The 18,481-nt window shown below is 40.8% G+C and overlaps 1 protein-coding gene across 1 annotated transcript in view; it reads left to right on the forward strand.

Moving 5' to 3' along the window:
* ATP8B3 (ATPase phospholipid transporting 8B3) overlaps positions 1-7,389 on the forward strand; it is an 81,572-nt gene extending 74,183 nt beyond the window's left edge. Inside the window, exons 21-24 of the mRNA XM_018563726.1 lie at positions 4,673-4,896; positions 5,277-5,336; positions 6,599-6,682; positions 7,216-7,389. Coding sequence (XP_018419228.1) covers positions 4,673-4,896; positions 5,277-5,336; positions 6,599-6,682; positions 7,216-7,389 — 542 coding nt within the window. The remainder of the gene's footprint in view (positions 1-4,672; positions 4,897-5,276; positions 5,337-6,598; positions 6,683-7,215) is intronic.
* Positions 7,390-18,481: the final 11,092 nt, after the last annotated feature.

Consider the following 18,481-nt stretch of genomic DNA (forward strand, 5'->3'; position numbering starts at 1 on the left):
CCTACCAAAAAAAAAAAAAAAAGCTGCAAGCAATGTAGCTATCCAGCTCACAGAGGCATACCAGCCCACCAACCATGACAAAGCAGTAATTGTAGAGGTCAGCCAAAATGTAATATAAGTTGAGGAGCCCCTCAATGAAAACATAATGGGGGGAATTTATCAAAGCACTTGCGACAGTTTTAGCCTCTTAGATAAATTTTTTATGTGCAGATCTGTCTTTCAACATGTGCCCCTGTTTTCTTCAGAGCTTGCACTTCTTTTCCAACTGCTCATGTTTTGCACCTGTTTTCTTCAGAGCTTGCACTACTTTTTCAACTGCATGTTTTTTGCACCTTTTTTGCACGTGTTTTCATCTGCACTTGTTAAAACTCATTTATCAACAACATTACACTAGCTTGATAAATCTGGTGCAAATATTTTGTTCAAACACTTGCAATTGCTTTGATAAATTCCCCCCAATATATTTTATAACTAACTCTGTTAAAGGGCTAGCTAGAGGTAGCTTCTCAATATAAACATTACTTTTGATATGATCAGTCACATTGTCAGATTCAGTATAATGATATCATTAAAATAAAAACTTCAAGATATCCTAAAGATATAAAAATTGTTAATATCTCTTAGTTTGGAAAGATATACAAAGTAATTTCTAAGATTTCTAGAGTCTCCCAGGAATAGCAAAAGCTAAAAACTTAAATGCAAAACAGTAGTGAACATTTCTCACTAGTGACTGGGCTGCCAACTTTTTTACAAATTACAAAAGTTTTAGCCAGGCCTAGTTGGGGTCCTATTCACACTAAGGCAATCCTTTATGGTGTGTTTACTATGCACACGTTAACCTCGCTTTAATGTGCAAAGCGTTAAGGCAGCCCACTCATTTAAATGTAACAAGCAAAAAGAGAGGGTGCAAAAGACATTGTCTATTATGCAAAAATCCATTTATGAAAATTATATTTGATTTTACTCTTACAATTGTGAGGGGAGAGTAGTCTTGTCACAGGAAATAGATTGTTACACTTCTCAGCACTACTTCAAACCCCCACCCCCCTAGGAAGAAACAAAAAGGTGTTGAAACACTTTTTTCATCTTGGAAACTTTACTTCCAACAAAGCCCAACACATGGGATGTAGATCCTTCAATAATGCATAGGCCATTCACAAATGGAGTTGCAGTAGTGTTTACGCAGTAGTGGTTTTTAACATTTTCTTCCAGAGGATAAATAATGTTACTCTTCGCTCTCTGCCCTAACTAGGGAGGGGTACACTCACCTGAAGGGGAGCCCTAGTTTCAATACACTTACATCCTAGGCATGGTCTTTTCTATCTAGAAAAATGTTTCCTCGACACTTCTCTGCTCCTCCCCACAAGACTCTCCAACTCTACTTACTAGACTCTTTACATAATGCAACCTAATTGGCAAGGCACTAACTTAGCAACTAACAGGGTTGTCAGTAGTGTGGGGACATCTAGTGGAGTTTGAGAGAATTGCAACAGACATCTCACTAAATAAGTAACTGTAGGGTCATACATGTGTTATCAGCACGCATAGATGTGAATGGGCCCACGAAGTCCAGACAACCTCAATAGATCTGCTTTGGGGTTACTAAGTATGAACAGTTTAAAGTATATCTAAAGCCAAAACTGATTTTTCATTTTAAATAGAGCAGGGAATAGCTATTTATTAATAATTAAAACCCCTGTCAGTTTTTTTGCCATATGTGTACTGTTAAACAGATTTCCCTTAACTTTCCGTCCTGTAGACACAAAACAATCTCTCCAAACTGAGGAAAATATTCTTTTAGACAGTTTTCACTGGAACAGATGACCGCATTGGAATATTTCCCCTCTAATCCTGTTATGGTGGCAACTCAAAATTTTAGATTTTAACTTGCTTTTAGTACCCGTCACAATGGTCACCAGGACAATTAGAAAGTGTGAGTCTTCCTAGCGGAGACACAGACGGCAATGAAAACCTGACAAAGGTCCCAACCCTTCCCCAAAATTTCCCTTATCCAAAATGTTTTGCCTTTAGGTACACTTAGGCTTGAAAGTTTACCAATGTTTGTTAGTTAAAGCTGTTCTGCAAGGGGGCACAGCCAGTTATTAAAGAGTATCTCTAGCCAAAACTTTTTTTTAAAGTTTACATAGGAAGTAGGGAATAGCTAGATCCCCTGGCAGGTTTTTTTCTTGCTTTCAGTGGGGAAGATTTTTCTTCACTTCCTATTCTGGAGACAAAGGAAATTACTTTTATTTATTACAAATTACAAATTTCTCCAAAGACAGTATAACGTCCCATTTGCAAGTGCGATAGATGAGTCTTACCAAATAATTTGTGAGGCTCATGCAGTTAGCTGTGGGCGGGAGGCACTGCACAATACAATGACAGCAGCTACCACCACAGCTGTTTGCTGCGGTTAACTCCAGACAAGTGCACATAACTGCAGACTGTTTGCAAGCAGCTGGGGGAGGTGGCAGCTGTCATTGTAAAAAAATATCTAATTTTAGATTTTACATGCACTGTAAGCTCTGCTACTAGCATAATCATGCAATAATTCATGTAAATCAATGATCTCTGGGAAAAGATCTGTCTTTCCTCCAATCTTACTTTCTTTAGCTACAGAATATTATTATTATTGAGGATTTATATAGCGCCAACAGTTTGCGCAGAGCTTTACAATATTTGGAAGACCTTACAATCATAATACAATTCAAGACAAGATGGTAAGGAGGGCCATGAATAAAGCTTGTGACATAATTAGATTCTGCTTACTGATTTTATGTAAATGAAATATACCTAACATGAGCACACTAGTGTTTTTTAGATAATGTAGAGCTGAATGCCTACATTCTAATGTAACCATTTTTCAGAGCTGATATTGCTGATAAATGGGATAAATAGATCTGTACTGCCATTTAGCAGACATCCTTTGTATCACACCTCATTGGTCCATTTTTTGTGGACTGCATAGAATCTGACAACATTTCTACTAAGACTGTGAGTATCTTCTGACCCCCCCCCCCTAAAGTTAATAAGTTAAACTGTTGCTAGCTGTGACATTGTGTCTAACAGAGCATGTTATTGCATAGCATGGCCCACGGATGCAACAGGAGCATGCAAAAAATCCAGGAAATTTTGTATTAACCCTTGTAGTGGGGCTACCCAGAGATATACTCACCCAAAGCTCCGAGCCAGCTTCTTCTTAGACTGGTCCTTCCAACATCTCTCCCCCTCCTCTGCAGTGGCCCCATAAATCATCACATCTACAGTATATGCAGTGTATAGACATGAGGATGCCAAGGAAGATTCCAATGCTGCAGGGAGGGGGAGACAGGCTGGAGGGAGCACCGTGACAGCTGGCTAGCTCAGAGCTTTGGGTGAGTATATATTTGTTATTTTAGCGCCTGGACACAAACGAGCAAACAAACAAACTTAACCCTTGCAGTGTGGGGTAGCCCCACTGCAAGAGTTTATGAAAAAAATCCCTGGAGTTCTTCCTTAAGTGTAATGGTGTGTATCCCACCTCCCACAGGCTGCTGCTTCTTGTAAAAATCTTCCTTTCATGCTGCCATCATTCTTGCCAGATATTGCTTTGAGTGGCTATCTTCCATTGCTATATTGACAATTAAATATTTTATGCAAAATACATTTTTGAAACATCATATAATTTATTATATATCGCATTTAAGCCATTGATGATGCATTTAATTTATGTTTAATTTTGGCCATATTTATGGAATTACAATTATTTCTTTTTAAGGTCATTTCATTTTTTTATTTAAAAAGATTACATCAACGTTAGATCCAGATCTGTCCAAAAGAGGATCTTTTTAATACAAAATATATTTCTGAATAACAACTTTCTGTATTTCTGTATGAGGGTGTCCATTTGAGTTCTCTGGCCTAAGACCATAGTCAGCAAAGGACCAGAGCACTAATGGCTCAAGGGAATGCAATAGAGTGGAAGCAGAACACCAAGTGGGGGAAATAATAGAAAAAGCAGAAGCTAGAGAAAAGAGATACAGTAACAAAGGGGATAAAAACAACTTAATCTACATTTTGCTGTGTTATGTACAAGCCAAACAACATTTTAATGTAGATGCCCAAGTGTGCCAGATATGTTAGGACCCTAGCATGACCTTGGTGAAACATGCATTGGTTGAAATGGCTAACAACCCTAAATACAAATAGACCCAACACAGACCCATAGGGGTTTATTTATAAATAATGTTTTATGTAATATTGCCACTAGATGGAGTTAAAGGCGCTTAGGAAATAAGTATAAATTTGATATGCTCCTCAGCACCATATTTACGCACAGATTGAGCGTTCACAGATATTCATATGGTGAAGGGCCCTGTGGATAGTTTATAAATAGATGCCAAAGTGAAGCTAGTCACCTAAACCTAACAACAAACAGGGTCATATTCCATGATATTGAGAAATGTGCAATAATCTATAGCAAAATGTTTTTTTTTTATTTACTATAATAAGGTCACTTATTCTGAATGGTTGGTGGGCCTTTAAGTGTGTTGCATGTTGTCCTTTGCCCTATTAAATGCTTGACTGTTGTTTTATGAACATGTTATAATTTGTTATAGTATTGCACACTATGTAATACCAGAAGAATGTGTCATTGTGTCCTCCACATCTAATGTGATGCTTTTTTTCTCAGGTGCTCATATTGGGGTTGGTATCAGTGGTTTGGAAGGCACACAAGCTGTCCAGTCCAGTGACTATGCTTTGGCTCAGTTTTCTTATCTTCAGCGCCTTCTACTTATTCATGGACGTTGGTCTTACCTTCGTATTGCAAAGTTTCTGCGATATTTCTTCTACAAGACATCAGCCAGTGTTTTCTGCCATGTGCTATATGCATATTTCAATGGATTTACAGCTCTGGTATTTATTATTGAACTAATACTATTGTAAGAGCTGTGATTTGCGTAAGAATAACAATTTTGATGATGTGCTTATTGAAAAAAATCCACTTCCTAAGACAAAAGTTCCAATATCAGATCTTTTGAATTTGCTTTTGGCTATCTGCACCAGTCAAACAGGAAAATAATATTTAGTGTATTATTTGACAAAAATGTAAGGTGGACAAAAGGCATGAAAAGATACCTGAGAGAATATGTAGACTGCCATTGCTGACTTCTCTTTCTGAAAATACTAGTTGCCTGGTGATCATGCTTTCCCTCTGGCTTCAAAATACGTTGAGTCACTACCCTGTAACATGTCTGCAGATCCTTAAATCTCTCTATAACTCTTCTGACCTGCAGGTGTCTGGTTTGGTGATTCAGAAAGCACTGAAGCCAGGTAGCTATAATTTTTTGAAGGAGGTGAGAAAGTCAGCCTCCATTCTATCAGCAAAGCACCAGAGCACTAATGCCTCAAGGGAATGTGACAGTGTGGTAGCAGAACACCAAGTGGAGGGAAGAATAGAAAAATAAGATTTTCACTTTTGGGCAAATCGTTTTGTGAATTTTTGGTTGAATCTTGTTAAATAACAGGAGGTCATTTATTCATGTTCTGGTGATTGCTATTCATGGTCCTGAAACTTTTTTTCACTGCAGTTTCCACACCAAAAAAAATCCTGCATACCCCACTGCCTGCAAGAGCTAACCAGATCAGCACACCAGGCTGGTATCCCCAACATGCAGCTCCCCTGCTATCCTGATACCAACCCACATACCTTTCAGCAAAAAAATGGGTTTCCCCCCCAAAAAACACTTGTGCCCCGATGATGAAGGGCAGTGGGCTCTTATGCACCCCAGTGCCCAGTAGGAGGTGCCAACAACGAGGGCTTATGCACCACTTAACTGCCCCACAATAGGAGCCAAGTACTGTACGTGTTTTCTCCCTTCCTGGGGAACTGGTTTTAGGTGTTTTCACCCTCCCTGCACTCCTAACCAGTTCATATTTGACTAAGACCACATGCGGGCAATTATGTCAGGCTCCTGAAGAACCCTGTGCCCATCAGAATTGGGCTAGTGTGCTTTAGGTAAGGGGCCCGTTTTTTAGGTGAACACTTTTTAAAGCACCCCTACCTCCTATTCTGAAGGGCATGTGGGCTGATATCTGAAGAGGGGAGCTGCATCTTTGTTGCTCCCTTTCTATGGGGCATGTCAGTCAGGTTAACTGTGGAAGAAGGGGAATTACCAATGATAGTGCTAAACTTGTATTAAAAACATTAGTTTAGCACTCTTTATAGGCAAAAATGTAAAGCTCCAAAGTAAAGAAGTGCAAAACACAAATTTCCCATGCCAAACCAGAAAATATTGTGCAAAGCGAAAAATAAGCAAATGTTGGACGAAATTCACAACAAATCTACATTTGTTGTTATAAATAGGACGAATAGCACAGTAAAACACTTTTGCATTGAAGAACAGATGTTGGGTGTTGGGTAAACATTTTTTTCATGTGGACATTTCTTGCAGGATGCAATTTTTGATTGGTTGTGTGAAAATGGACGGATTTCATGTGATAACAGAAAAAAACCCACTGTGATATATAGAGTGAATGTGAAAAAGTTAGTCTTGAATTGATACAACCCTTAGTAATGTGGCATCTACAATTAATGTGTTCTTTTCTTCTAATGCAGACAGTGTTTGACAGCTGGTTCATAGCCTTCTATTCTGTACTTCTCACTTCTTTTCCAGCATTGTCCATGGGACTGTTTGAACAGGTAAGAAACAAATCTGATGCCTTCATTAGTTGCATTTCTTAACCTACAAATGGCCTAAATGTATGTAAATTATTCTGGGAAACATTTCTTATAAATCAAAAGTTGTATTATTTTAATTATGCACCCTATTTCTTTAATGCCCTGAGCATTAGATTCATTTGATGTCTGCTTCCCTGTGTCCATTTAAACACTTGCAAATATTAGCACTGAGAAAGAGGGGATGATTCTTGCCCCTGATATGTGGTGGCTATTGTTTTATGAATCTCTAAAAATATTTGGACTCCTTTATGAATTTAGACTTGTGTTCCATCTTTGATTCATGCTTTGAGTGATGTCCAGTGACAGTGTCACTTTAAAACATTACGTGGCCTTTGTTCAGACACAATACCAACTTGTGCAGTCCTCTTTTTGCTTTTGGTCTTATTAGAACAGGACTGACAGCTGTTGTGGCAATCCTACCTTGCAGATCCTCTTGGCATGGAGCTTGTATGTTCTCCCTGCATTTGCATTGGTTTGTTCCAATTTTCTTACAGAATTCCAAAAACACATCTGTACAGCCGCCGGATCGTTTGTACCATGCGGCGGCCTCCCCAGCCACGGCCGCCGCCGGCATTCCGGGCACCGCTGTCCCTGTGCGGCACCCGGGAGCGACGCGGCGGGTCTCCCCACAACGATCGGAGAGAAAGTCAGCGGCTTCCAGCTGCTGATCTCTCCTCCGATCACTGGACCTGGAAGTGATGTGTAATACATCACTTCCGGTGTCACTCGTTACAGTCTCCATCTCTTAGAACCAGGAGAAGAAGCTGGGGAAGCATATCTCTGCTTTCTCAGCTTCTTTGGCGTCCCTAGGTGACATTAGGGGTCTGAAAGACCTCTGATGTCTCCAAAAAGAGGACCTGTCACACCCTATCTGCTATTACATAGGGGGCTTGTTAGCCCCCTATGTGATAGCAATAAGGTTAGTGGGAAGAAAACGTGGTTAAAAATTAAAGTAACATATACCGGTAAGAAAAAAAAAATGCAAAAAATGTTTTTAAAGTCCCCCGCCCTCCACGTGCACGCACATACACACGCAAACACGCGTAAAAAGCGTTTAAATTGTTCCCTATGGGAAATTTTGGGTATTGATGTTTTTTGCGGCTTCAAGGGCGAGCGCAATTTTAAGGATTGACATGTTTAGTATTTATTTACCCGACGTGAACCCATCTTTCATATTTTACTAAAACATTGGATATTATATTCTGTTTGTGCACTAAATTTTAATTTAGTTAATTTTTTCCTAAAAATACTGGTTTGATAAACATTTGCGCAAAAACCCTGCAACATAAAAAATTGTAAATAGCATTTTTTTATTCTACAGGGCCTCTGCTTTCAGAATATATATCATTGTTTGGGGATTTGAAGCTGTTTTCTAGCCAAAAATGTATATTTTATCATGTGTGTACAAATAGTAAGAAAATGCTCCGGACAGCAAGTGGTTAATAAACGTGTGCAAATATAATGTAACGTAATTGTAACTAGTATTTTTTTTTATTCTACCTTGTCTGCTTTCAGAGAATTTATATAATTATTTGGTGGTTTTAAGTAGTTTTCTAGCCAAAAAGTCTGATTTAACATGTGTTTGAAAAATATAAAAGTGGCTCCAGTAGTCAAGTGGTTAAAGGAGAACTATGGGGTTAAGGCTTTTCCCCATAGTTCTCCTTAGGGTAACGGGAGGACACAAACTAGCGTCCTCCCAGAACCCAAGGCTCAGTATACTGCGAGCTGTAGCTCGTGGTATACTGAGACGCCGCAGTATAGCGCGAGCTACTGCTCGCGGTATACTGAGACGCTGAAGCGGATCCCGACAATTATGTCTGGATCCGCCCAGCTGCGTGACTGACAGCTGGCTCTGCCTATCTAGAGGCAGAACCAGCTGTACCCGCCCCCTCCCCCGTCCATTCCGCCAGTCAGCGCTGGCGGATCGGAGCGGGGAGGGGCGAATCCAGCCCCTCCCCTGTCACGGCTCTAGATCGAGAGGTGAGTGAACGCCGGTATGTGTTTACTCACCTCCCGATCTACTAAGCCGACCTGTGACAGTCTCATTGTCACAGGTCTTCTAGAACTATGCGATGAGTGAAAAGCACTCACCTCACAGTTCTCCTTTTAAAAAAACTAAAAAATAAATATGATTAGTTTCACTTTAAAAGTAGTTATAAACCCAAGGTTTCACAAAGTACCATAGTATAGTGCAGGAATGAGACATTAAAAAGTAGTTTCCAGATTTCCAGTCAAAACTTCCAAATTAACCATAGTGGTCAAGTGATTGCCTGCCCAGAAGGTGGGAACCTGTCGCAGTACATCACTTCTGGTGACATCACTGCCCTGTCACTCACAGTTCTAACTTTTAAAATGTACATTTTCTTTTGTTTATTTTTAACCCACATGGTCATTGTAGTCATTAAGATGTTTTAATTAATAAATTGGGCCAGGGATAGCTGATGGGGCATTGCTATTGCCGTAGGAACAAATCCTGGTCTGAATAATGATGTCTGTATATGAAAATACTAGCAGGCAGCCTGCAGAGGCACATCAAGAGCGCAGATGGAGGGGGTAAGGTGCATTGTAAGGTACTGCAACAGGAAGATCATCACATAAAATAAGTTAAAATTAAAAAATGATATCAATATTTCAGGGTGCATGAGCAACCTAACAGTGCATTTTTATATTTGAGTATATATTAGGAGACTTTAGGATAGCAATGTCCTACTTAAAAACTGTAATACAAACAGGAATTTCACAACTGGTAAGTATGTTTCTGAATGCTTTATGGTTCTTTTTTTTTTCAGGATGTCAGTGCCAAAATGAGTCTACAACTCCCAGAATTATACAAAATTGGCCAGACTGGTTCACTCTTCACTTACAAGATATTTGCGTGGTCTTTTCTGAAAGGCATTATGACTTCATTAGCATGTGTCTTCATACCATATGGAGCGTGCAGAGATATTGCAGGTCCTGGTAGTACCTGTGATTATCAGTCTTTTGCTGTTACAACCGCAACTGCTGTTATTCTTGCTGTCACTCTAGAGGTAAAGACTATTCTAAATTGTTCAAATTATTCCATGTAATTTTTCTGTACCTTGTCAGGTAGTAGACTGAAAAGCAGAATTCAGGAAGTGCAAAGAGCAATTGTAATATTCAGGGTGAAGTAACCTATAGCTGCCAATAAAATTAATCTGAGTTGAGTTAACTGAAACCTGTTTGGCTGATATTGGCTACTGCCCTACAGATATTATGATGTCTCTTTGCGCTGCCTGATTCTGCATCTATGAAAAAGCTACCTTATTTGACACAGCTAAAGTGTTTGTCCACTGAAACATACAGTATGTTATGCCAATGGAACAGTAATTTACCCTGTTTCCCCAAAAATAAGACCTACCCCGAAATTAAGACCTAGTACCATTTTTGGGAATTGCTAAAATATAAGACCTACCCCGAAAATAAGACCTAGTTGTGACCATTCCTAGGGCCGGTGATGGCATAAGGGTGAACTTGAAGAGCTGCGGGTGAGAATCAGCGGTGAAAGCGAAGCCAGCTCTTGAGGAAGCGGAGCCGCATAAGCCGATGTTTCCTTTTTAGCGCCGGCTCCTGTCACAGGCGGAGTGACCAAATGCACTCCGCCTGTGAGGAATCGATAGTGAAAGCGCATTTCACTGATTCTGGCCAGAGATTGGTTACCAAATTGCTCTTGGAAAGGTATGGCACCCCTGATTGCCCTGATCTCCCTATTCTTAACTTTGCCATTTTGGATTATTTAATTTGGATTTGCATTAACTCTGGATTGTTATAAATTAAAAACATTAAAAAAAAAAAAAATAAGACCTACCCCGATAATTAGAACTAGTGTGTTTTTTTTGAGCCACAAAAAATATAAGACAATGTCTTTTTTATCGGGGAAACACGGTACTTGCTTTCCTTGACTCATCTTTAATTTGAACAAAACATGATGGTCTTACTCCTAAATGATTTCATTAATTTAATTGCATTTTTTTGATCATATTAACTGATCATTTTACTCATGAGTAGAATTATCAGTAATTATGATGATTGGGAAAAAAGGTTCCTTTATAAATGTTTGAAGAAAGCCTTCTGACCGTTTTGGACAAAGTTAGATATGAAGAAAAAAAAAATAAGAGTAAGAGCTAAAATAGAGCAAGATTGCTTTACTTAGAGGTTCCTCTCAGAAAGTTAGAATATTGTTAATTCTAACTATCAAATTAGATTCTTCTGGTATAATAAATACACCATGGCTAAACATTTTTTAGTTCTTTGCATAAAAGCAGGAGGTGACAACCAGAGCTATCTTCATATAATAGCACTCATGGGTCATTGCATAGAGAAAGCAGGTTTGGAGAGGGTAGCATCAAGTATCAAACTTGTGTTTTAGTTTTTCCTTAGTTTGTTTCCTTTTCCTGGTCACCTCTGGATATTTGTGGATTCATCTTGTAGGAAAACTGTAGGTAAGGGGTTGCAAAGGAATTACAGGGATCTTTAAATTTCAGGAAAAAAATCATAGTAATGCTAATTTTTCTTGTTGGGTGGTTGCTAGATGTGTAAAGTATCTTCACATCGAGTGCAGGTGACATGCTTCCTTCAAAAGCATATTCTTACAGTAGTTGTTACTAAAATAGTCAAAACACAATCTAGTACTAAGGAGAGTCATCTGATTGGGGCTTGTCCCTAAACATATCCACTGCCAGCTTCCTTGGGAGGACTGTAAGTCTGAGGTAAGCCAGGGATTTCTGCCCAGCCTAAGTGGCCAGTGTGCTGTGCGCTCTGGTTCCTGTGGGATTAATCATGGAACACTAGCTGCAAATCATTTTGTTGCAGCCAGCAGCAACAGGGGACAGTCAGTTGGTTGCTCTGTTTGAATTTAAAATTTAATTTCTTCTTGGATCACTAGTGTGCCCACACGGCCTCTTCTGGGTGCCTGTACTACACATGCGCCCGCTATTTGGATTCTCTAACACGCGCTCCAGCTGTCCCTACTGCAGACATCAGCATATCACAGCACTGTGTTTTTTTCTCCATTTATGCCTTCAGTGTCTGGACACAGGAGGCAACCTTTCCTACTCCAATCATGAGTATTGTTATGGTGGTTACAGTACATGGCAGATAATAGGCACAAGGGGATGGGGTCAGTGGTCTGGGCATGCAACATTACCAATTTGTTGCTCTTCTCTTTGGCCTGTCCACTGCACCATGGATCTTCACAAAAGTGTTGGCTCCTGTCCTGGCTCTGCTTCACTCGCAGGGTGTTCCTGTTGTGGGATATGTGGACGACTTTCGGCTTGGAGCACAGTTGGGGCAGGCATTGCCAGCCAATGTGCATCAACTGGTACAAACTCTGCAGAGTTTAAGATAGATCCTGAATCTCCAGAAGTTGGCACAAACTCTGCAGAATTCCAGATGGATCCTGAATTCAGCACTAAAGCTCACTTGTGGCTTTGAGTACCTGGACCTAGTCTTAAATTCGGCACTGTCCATAGTTTTTCTTACCCAGACAAACTCAAGTCACTCCGCTCCCATGTTCAATCACTGCATTCCAGGGGTCACTTAACCCTTCGCTTTTGCATGAGGGATCTGAAGGTCGCCTCCTTCAGTCCCACTGCAACTCAACATTCTGGCTGTGTGGAACAAGCTGGCTCAGTCTCTGGATTGCCCTATACATCTGCCATGCTTGCCTTGGCATGGTGGATTTCCAATCTGGTGCTGGAGTTGGGAAAATCCTTCCTTCCTATGGTCTGGAAGGTACTCATGTGGGCCCTGTTCAGCCTGATCTATGCATTCCCCCTCTGAATATCCTACCTCGCAACTTCATGGGATCATGTTGGATGTTATTCAAGAGATTCTCACTGATTCTCTATTGGCCCAGTAAGCTGTGGTACTCAGACATTGTCGGGCTCCTGGCAGGTGATTCATGGGCCCTGCTGTTCCAGTAATTAGTCTTCCACCCTGCTTCTCCTTGCTGGCTTTAATGGCATGGCTGTTGAGGTCTTGGTACTGAAGGAAATGGGCCTGCCGGAGTTGGTCATTGGTCAACTTCTCACAAGCTCTACCACCCCTTGGAAACTGTATTTTGCTTGGTGAGAAGCTAGGAACTTCCATTCCAGGAAGCTCTCTGTGGGACACATCTTGTCCTTTCTCAAGTCAAGGATTAGTCATTTCACTATAGCTAGGTGGAATCGACAGACCATCATCCAGGTCTATGACCTTAAGGGCAGAATTCAAGGCACCTACTAGAAGGGCTAGTGCTTTTTTTTTAGCTTATCAGCATCAGGTCTCCCAGATCTGCAAGGATGCCACTTGGTTCTATGTTCACAAGTTTTACTAGGTAGATGTTCAGGACTCAGCAGATGCCAGCTTCAGTCAGATGGTCCTTCATGGGGGGTGTTGATCTGTTGGGTCTTTTTTCCTGTTATTTTCTCTGTCTCATGCCTGTTGTTGTTTGTGTGCTGTGTTGCATACCCCTCAGTTGGACTGATTTTGTTATCGGATTACACTTCTGTGTCCCGTGATGCAGGGATGTGCGGTCAGGGGAGGCAGGTGAGGCAGAGCCTCACCTAGAATTATGGAGGAAGCCATCCGATGTAGCTGCCTACGGCAGCTTAGTGAATAGACCCCATAGTTATTTTATTTTAAAATAAAATTTATTAATATTCTCCAAAGTAAATCCAAATGACAGCAATAGGATCCCATGCGAATTGGCACATAAATTTGCCAGGGCTGCAAGTCTTAAACCCGCAGGATGTGCCTTGAATCCAAATCTTATACCTTAAGTTTATTAGAAGTGGTTAGTTTTAGGGGCTAAAGTTAGAAGAGAGTTAATGTTGGTCTAGAGTAGACATGTGCAATTCGTTTCGTTCCGAATCAAAATTCGGACGAAATTTCGTAGATTCGGAGCATCCAAATTTCCGAAATATAACGTATCCGAAATCATCCGAAATTTCGGATTTGGAACGAATTTCGTCCAAATCCTGTGCGTGCACGAAACGAAACAAATTGTTAGCCGGTGCACATGTCTAGTCTAGAGCAGTAGCAAACCTCCGGTGTTTTTATCTGCCTCTGTGTGTTCTGTCACCTCCAGTAGCATTTTTCTAAATATAAATAACTACATTCTTTGAGAAAGGGAAGCGTAACACATGCTTTCCCATAACCAAAAGATTCAGGTTTCAAGAGAGCCTGTCAATTTGTTTTGGATGGGCTAAAGTAATGCACTCCCAGCATACACATAACTCACCTGTATCTATGCTAGCAGAAAGATGGCTCATACAGTTAACAAAGTTCCCTAATCAGTTGTCTCACCAGCAGTCTATGTGCAACAACCCACAGTAACTATTCATCAGTGTATTAGCTTTAACCCAGAAAAAGCTGGTGCTGGATCAAGGAGCTTTTGTAGTGCTGCATGCTGATGTGATTTTTAGTCAAATGGGGTAAAGGTCCACTTTAATGTATGTAAAGTGAGCAAACAGCTAAGTAATTAAAGTACATAATATATCAAATATATAAGTGTGAGTGCTCTTGGTGGTGGTGTTCTACTTCTTCTACCAAGGGGAGTGAATGTTGGTATAAGTTTGTCCACATAGATTATCTGTCAAAGTTGTATTTTTAAAATGTTTACACTAACTTGATAATAACTACCAATGACCAAATCTTTTCTTTAACAGATCACCTTTGAACTCTCATATTGGACTTTTTTGTCAGGAATTGCAACAATTGGTAGTCCAGCTGTTTATTTCTTTCTGTCGTTTGTTACCCAGTCATTTCCACTTTTCAAATACCTGCCAACTGTTTTTCAGTTCCCAGGTAAAGTATTACTTAGTGTACTGAAGACTGTACCATCAAAATTTTGCTAAATATTTTGCTTGGGAACAAAGTGCCTGGTAGCTAAGTGGCGTTAAAAAATTGGATTTGAACTGTTTAGGACATATTGAGTGCTTGATTTTTGGAATACTTGTTGTAGTAATATACAGGGGGTACAGGTACTCCTAGAATGAGATCCTAATAGGTTGGACTTGATGGACTAATGTCTTTATTCAACCTCAAATACTATGCAACTATATATAACCATCATTGTTTAGGGATGAGTAAAGTAATTGTACCTTGAGTTTGCCACAAAATTGCCATCAAAATTAGCATCTCATTTGGCCATATTGATTGCTTGAGAAAACTAGCTTAAAAATAAAATATACCCTTTGATAAAACAAATTAAAACCTTCCCTTGTTGTTTTGCAAAGTTTTTGTTTTCCTATTTTTTATCATGTTTATTGTTATTATGTCATGTTTTTTACAGAAAGAAGTCATGGCAAAAAAGTAGAATAAAAAATGTGAATCAACAGTACATGACACATTCATGTTTTCTTTTTTTTTTTTTTTATTCTAAGCACCCCCCGTTGCCTCCCCCTTCCCAGCCCACATCAAATAAAAGAGCCCCCTCACCTGCTTGCCGTTATGCAGGGAGTAGGCACGAATCTGATCCCTCGTGATTAAGTCAGGTACGGACCGGGATCGCGTACCTGACTATGAGAGCAGCCGCTCCTTGCTGTCCTGTCCTGGCTCCGTTACTTTTCGGCCGGAGCTCTGCAGTTCTGAGCTCCGTTCTCTGCAGTAAGGTCTGCAGACCTTACTAATCCATCCTTGCGAACGGGGCTCAGAACTGTCAGAGCTCCGGTGATCGATCGAAAGTAACGGAGCCAGGACAGGACAGCAAGGAGCGGCTGCTCTCATAGTCAGGTACGCAATCAGTGACCGCGTGCCTGACTGAATTTCCACTCGCCCTCTCTTTATTTCCACTCGCCAAATGCGAGCGAGCGAGTGAAAATTTTGAGCCCTGTTCTAAGCCATATGTTGCAACACAACACATAGAAACACTCAAAGGAGAAGTACTGGGAAAGTAAAATATACTCTTCCCAATAGTTAGAGCTGGCATGTCACACTGTAGGTATCACATGCCAGCTCTATAGATTGAGAGCTGAGCAATCATGAAACGCTAACACTGTCACTCTCAGTCACCACTCCCGGCAGGGATTCCACCTCCCTTCTCTGCTCCTCCAGCGCTCAGCGTGTTTTGTCAAAGGGGCATCTTTTGTTAAAACTTTTTGTTATGGCCAGTATAATTTTCCTTCAGGTATACATTTTAGTACATGCGTTGTTTGTAGCAGGTTGATGCAGTGGTTTTGGGTGGTAGAGTAGGAGGTGTTAGTGTTTGTGGTGGAGACAGTGGGACAACTGTGATGGTGGGTGATCTATTCATTGATATCTGATATAGGTGTTTGGAGCTTATACACCGAGTAGAAAACAGGGGTTTAGAGAAGAGGTATACAAACACTGCATGGATACATCTAGATAAAAAATATATAAAGTTTATTGCACACTGAATAAATAATGTAAAAACATAAATGTAACAATGTATCTATCACTGGTACCATTCTTATTGACAAGAACATACATGCCATACATAGTAACATTTCCCCATATTACAGGTTTTATAATTGATACCACATCTATGTGCGAATGGAGGGTGTTGTGTCCAGGCCCAACGCGTTTCGCATAATGCTTCCTCAGGGGATCATGGATTTATCTATCAAAAGTAGTACATGAAATCAATTTGTAGTGTCCTATATAGTAGATATTAGTAATGTTATTAGTACTACCTAAACTATTAAGACTGGGGCATCTATTTGTCCACTTCCCCTTGATTGTGAGCCTCCCTGGAGGAATAGAGTGATAAACCCACCTGATAATATCAGCGTCCAAAACTTGGACTTGGATACTGGGGACTAAATTGCCCAAGGATATCATCCATATAGCTTTGACAGATCAAAGGCGGCCCTCTTATTCTTTTTTTCCCCTCCTTTCTTGGTCCTATATTCCACAGTCATCTGTTAGTGGTATTATAACAAAGTGGAAGCGATTGGAAACAACAGCAACTCAGCCATGAGGTGGTAGGCCACGTAAAATGACAGAGCGGGGCCAGCACATAATAAAGCGCACAGTGCGCAGAAGTTGCCAACTGTCTGCAGAGTCAATAGCTACAGACCTCCAAACTTCGTGTGGCCTTCAGATTGGCACAAAAACAGTGCATAAATAGCTTCATGGAATGGCTTTCCATGGCCGAGCAGATGCATCCAAGCCTTACATCACCAAGTGCAATGCAAAGCTTAGGATGAAGTGGTGTAAAGCAGCTGCCACTGGACCCTAGAGAAGTGAAGATGTGTTCTCTGGAGTGACGAATCACGCTTCTCTGTCTGGCAATCCGATGGGCGTGCCTGGATTTGCTGCCAGGAGAACGGTACTTGCCTGACTGCATTGTGCCAAGTGTAAAGTTTGGTGGAGGGGGGATTAGGGTGTGGGGTTGTTTTTCAGGGGTTGGGCTTGACCCTTTAGTTCCAGTGAAGGGAACTCTTAAGGCATCAGCATACCAAGACCTTTTTGGACAATTTCATGCTCCCAACTTTGTGGGAACAGTTTGGGGATGGCCCTTTCCTGTTCCAACATGATGTGCACCAGTGCACAAAGCAAGGTCCATAAAGACATGGATGCGCGAGTTTGGGGTGAAGGAACTTGATTGGCCTGCACAGAGTTCTGACCCCAACCCGGTAGAACACCTTTGGGATGAATTAGAGCGGAGACTGCGAGCCAGACCTTCTCGTCCAACATCGGTACCTGACCTCACAAATGCGCTTCTGGAAGAATGGCCAAACATTCCCATAGACACACTTCTAAACCTTGTGGACAGCCTTCCCAGAAGAGTTGAAGCTGTTATAGCTGCAAAGGGTGGGCCAACTCAATATTGAACCCTACAGATTAAGACTGAGATGCCACTAAAGTTCATGTGCGTGTAAAGGCAGGCATCCCAATACTTTTGGCAATATAGTGTAGCAGTACAGGATACTATGTCATATATAAAGCAAGGAAAAATAAATGACTGCTAGAGAATAGTAAATTAAAAGTGCAATATATAAATTGTATCAGTTGACCACTGTCCATATTATCAAAAAATAAGCACCAAGAATGGTAGAGGATAAAAAAAGAAAGGAAATGAAAGGAGATGAAGAAGAGAAAGATGACCATGAGAAAAAGGAGAAGTGAAAAGACAAGAGAAGAAAAGAGGGAAATAGAAAAGGAAGCAAGAAGAAGAGAAGGTGACAAGGTGTGCCTGCCAGAGTGAGGGTAATAAAAAAATACCAGCAGCCAACACCATCAACAACAACGTATTGGTGCCGAATCATATGGCCAGTAATCCAATATCTGAAATAGTATGATCGCTAGAATGGCTCAGGGGAGCAGAAACTAGTCTCCCATTGCCGAGGTCTCTCGGAATTCCATCCAAACCGCCCAAGTGTGGTAAAATGTATCTGTAGTGCCATGAACTATCGCCAATAACGCTTGCATATGTATAACATCATTCATAATATCCAACCATTCCAGTAGTGATGGGGGGTGGGTAGACTTCCAGTGTCTGGCAATCACCTGTTGTGCAGCAAAACTGGAAAAAACGCAGAACTGACTTCTTAGCCGAGGAAAGAGACTGTGGGAGAAAAGTCAACAATGCCAGAGGGGCCGTAATGACAATATTCTCCAGATATTATATGAGTTATTGTAAAGATCAATAACCTTTGTCAAGACTTTACCTTTGTCTCCTGCGTTTATCCTCTGATTAGTCTTTGCCGACCTTGGATCCGTCTGACCACCCTCTGTTAGCCGCCTGCCTCGACACCTGCCTGGATCTGACTTTATCGTCTTCAGATTGCTGACCTG

The sequence above is a fragment of the Nanorana parkeri genome, unplaced genomic scaffold (genome assembly GCF_000935625.1).
Source record: "Nanorana parkeri isolate BGI_ZX_2015 unplaced genomic scaffold, ASM93562v1 scaffold690, whole genome shotgun sequence".
Taxonomy (NCBI): domain Eukaryota; kingdom Metazoa; phylum Chordata; class Amphibia; order Anura; family Dicroglossidae; genus Nanorana; species Nanorana parkeri.